At 51.3% G+C, this 2,543-nt stretch overlaps 1 protein-coding gene across 1 annotated transcript in view; it reads right to left on the reverse strand.

Annotated features, from left to right (window-relative positions):
• The window catches only part of PRSS46 (protease, serine, 46), a 5,554-nt gene continuing 3,011 nt past the window's right edge, over window positions 1-2,543 (reverse strand). The window contains exons 4-5 of the mRNA XM_005867196.2: window positions 1,663-1,826; window positions 1-342 (exon numbers count right to left, since the gene is read on the reverse strand). Of these exons, the coding sequence (XP_005867258.1) occupies window positions 88-342; window positions 1,663-1,826 (419 nt within the window). The 3' untranslated portion in view covers window positions 1-87. The remainder of the gene's footprint in view (window positions 343-1,662; window positions 1,827-2,543) is intronic.

Below are 2,543 nucleotides of genomic sequence, written 5' to 3' on the forward strand. Positions count from 1 at the left end.
CTCCAGGCCCACCTCTCTGAGGGCGGGCAGAGGGCAGGGAGAAGCAGCCTCGGCTCCAGCTCCCGGAATGACCCCTGGAAACGCTGCTCACAGGAGCCACAGGGAGCCCAAGGAGACCAGCAGGATGTAGCCAGCGCACAAGACGGGGCTCAGGAAGGCAGGGTGGGCCCTGCTGATGAACTTGACGTCCGTGATCTGCTGCTTGATCCATTGGGTGAAGTGGGAGGTGCTGGTGTAGATGTTGGGGAAGTGGTGCTGCTTACAGCTGAAGCTCCAGCTCTCCACCCCCATCTGGACCCACGTCTTGTTCACTTGGCAGACCAGGGAGCTGCCAGAGTTAACCTGTGAGGGGAAGATGGGGCATCAGGGAGGCAGCGGGAGGGTCTACTGCAGGCCTGGCATGGACTTGCCCTTCCCCAGGCCATGGCCTCAGCGCGAGCTGCGCAGCAGGTCCCTGATGATGGGCCTGGCTGGGAACCGGCTCTGCACATAGAAGCTCCACGCTGGGGCCCAAGCTCGGAGCCTCGCTGTCCTTTCCCTTCAGTCTCCTTCAAACTCCCCTAAGTCTTGGGGGGCCTCCAACGGGATGTCCTGACCTTTTTCTTTCCTGCAGTCCTGGCTTGCACAGTGAGCCACTGGAAATGCACACCACCCCTCCTCTTTTTGTGCAAAACGTAAGAGTAATGTTACAACAGCATCGATCAATCCAAAGGTAACTGCTGTTATTTCTCTTGATGGCAGGTTTATGATCATTTAAAAAGTTTTACACTCTTCTGTATCATTGAAAAGTTTTGTAAATTAGAAAAAAATGGTTCTCTGTATAGCTATAGATATAAACAATATAAAATTTTTTGGTTAATCCTCACATGAGAATTTTTTCCCATTGATTTTTAGAGAGTGGAAGGGAGCGGGAGAGACAGAGAGAAAGAACCTGATATGAGAGAGACACATCGATTGGTTGCCTTCCCTATGTGCCCAGGGATTGAGCCTGCAACCGAGGTACATGCCCTTGACCGGTATCGAACCCGGGACCCTTCAGTCTGCAGGCCAACGCTCTATCCACTGAGCCAAACCGGCCAGGGCAATGATACAGGTTTTTGTAAAATAATGCAAACCTCTGACCCACCAGTTCTTTGCAGGATGCAGCCCATGGAAAATTCTGGAGCATGTCAATAGGGAAATGAGTGTAAGAATATTCAGAGGAGCAGAATCTGTGATATGAAAAAACTGGAAACTACTTCAATGTAGTAGAAAGGATGAACTGTGGCATATTCATCAAAGTGAATATTGTGGATAGAACTGATTAATGAATTAGCTGCACGTATCACTATGGCTAAATCTCAAAAAACAATGTTGAACAGAAGATGTAAGAGGCAGAAGTGTGTTTACAGAATGAGGCCATTTATGCAAAACTGGTTCTGCCAGAACCTGGCTCAGATCCAAGCATGTACTGACTGATGTTCAGACAAGTGCAAATGACCTGGGAGGTACTGCTATCACCACCATTCTTGTGGTCAGCAGCAGAGTACTGTCACCTGCTTTTACAGACTGGGGAGCTGAAGCCCTGGGAAGGGAGACCTGTGTGAGGTCTCCCAGTGCCATGTTAAAGGAAGGCATGGCCCCTATAAGTCCCCTCCCTGCCCTGGGCCATCCACTTCGCACCTGACAGGAGTCTGCGCCCCATTCTAAGCTGGCACACAGCATATCTTTCCCGATGAACTTCTTCTGGCCCTTCAAGAAGAGGAACTGATACTGCTGATTGCAGATCTCACTTTTTATTATCTTGACAGAAACTTCCTGAAGACTGTAGGGGGGCCTTGGGGGCACTAAAGAGAGAGAGAGAAATTCTGCCTCAGCACCCTTCAATAATCTGGCACAACTTCACCTTGGGGTTCTCTACATCCCTGATGTGGGGGGCAGGGCCATCTCCTGGGGTGGTAATTTATTTATTTTTTGGGGGGGAGGGTGTAATTTATAAAGGCCCAGTCCATTGCCTGACTTTCAAAAAAGCTCCAGCTCATTAAGAAAACTAAGTAAAAAAAGAAAACTAAGTAAAAGTCTCCCAAAGGGCTCGGTGACATCCAGGCACTGAATGAGGACAAGGAGAGATTCCCTCAGGGACCCATGAGGGCGAGGGGCTGAGGTGGAAATGCCCTGGAGCTCAGAGTGGGCCACCCCCTGGGAGGCAGGACCCCACAAAGGCTCTTAGATGCTAGAACCCCAGAGTGGCGCTAATAGGGGCCATTGGCATCTCAAGGTCACAGCTGCGTGGCTGCCAAATGGTTCAGAGCCTCCTAGACATGGCCCTTGTGCCACCTGCGCACAGGGAAGCCCACTGACATCCAGGGATGAGTTCCCTGCCCCGCTGCCAGGTGATGTCTCGACATTGGATTTGACCTTGGGGATTGAGGCCCATGCAGACCACGAGTGTCTCCTCCACGAGAGCACTTTGCTATCAACAGAGGTCGGGAGAGTGTGCAGCACGTGTAGACGCTCAGGAAATGTTTGCTGACAGGCCGATGAGGGAAGGAGGGAAGGGAGGG

This window comes from Myotis brandtii, unplaced genomic scaffold, assembly GCF_000412655.1.
Source record: "Myotis brandtii unplaced genomic scaffold, ASM41265v1 scaffold246, whole genome shotgun sequence".
In the NCBI taxonomy this organism is placed as follows: domain Eukaryota; kingdom Metazoa; phylum Chordata; class Mammalia; order Chiroptera; family Vespertilionidae; genus Myotis; species Myotis brandtii.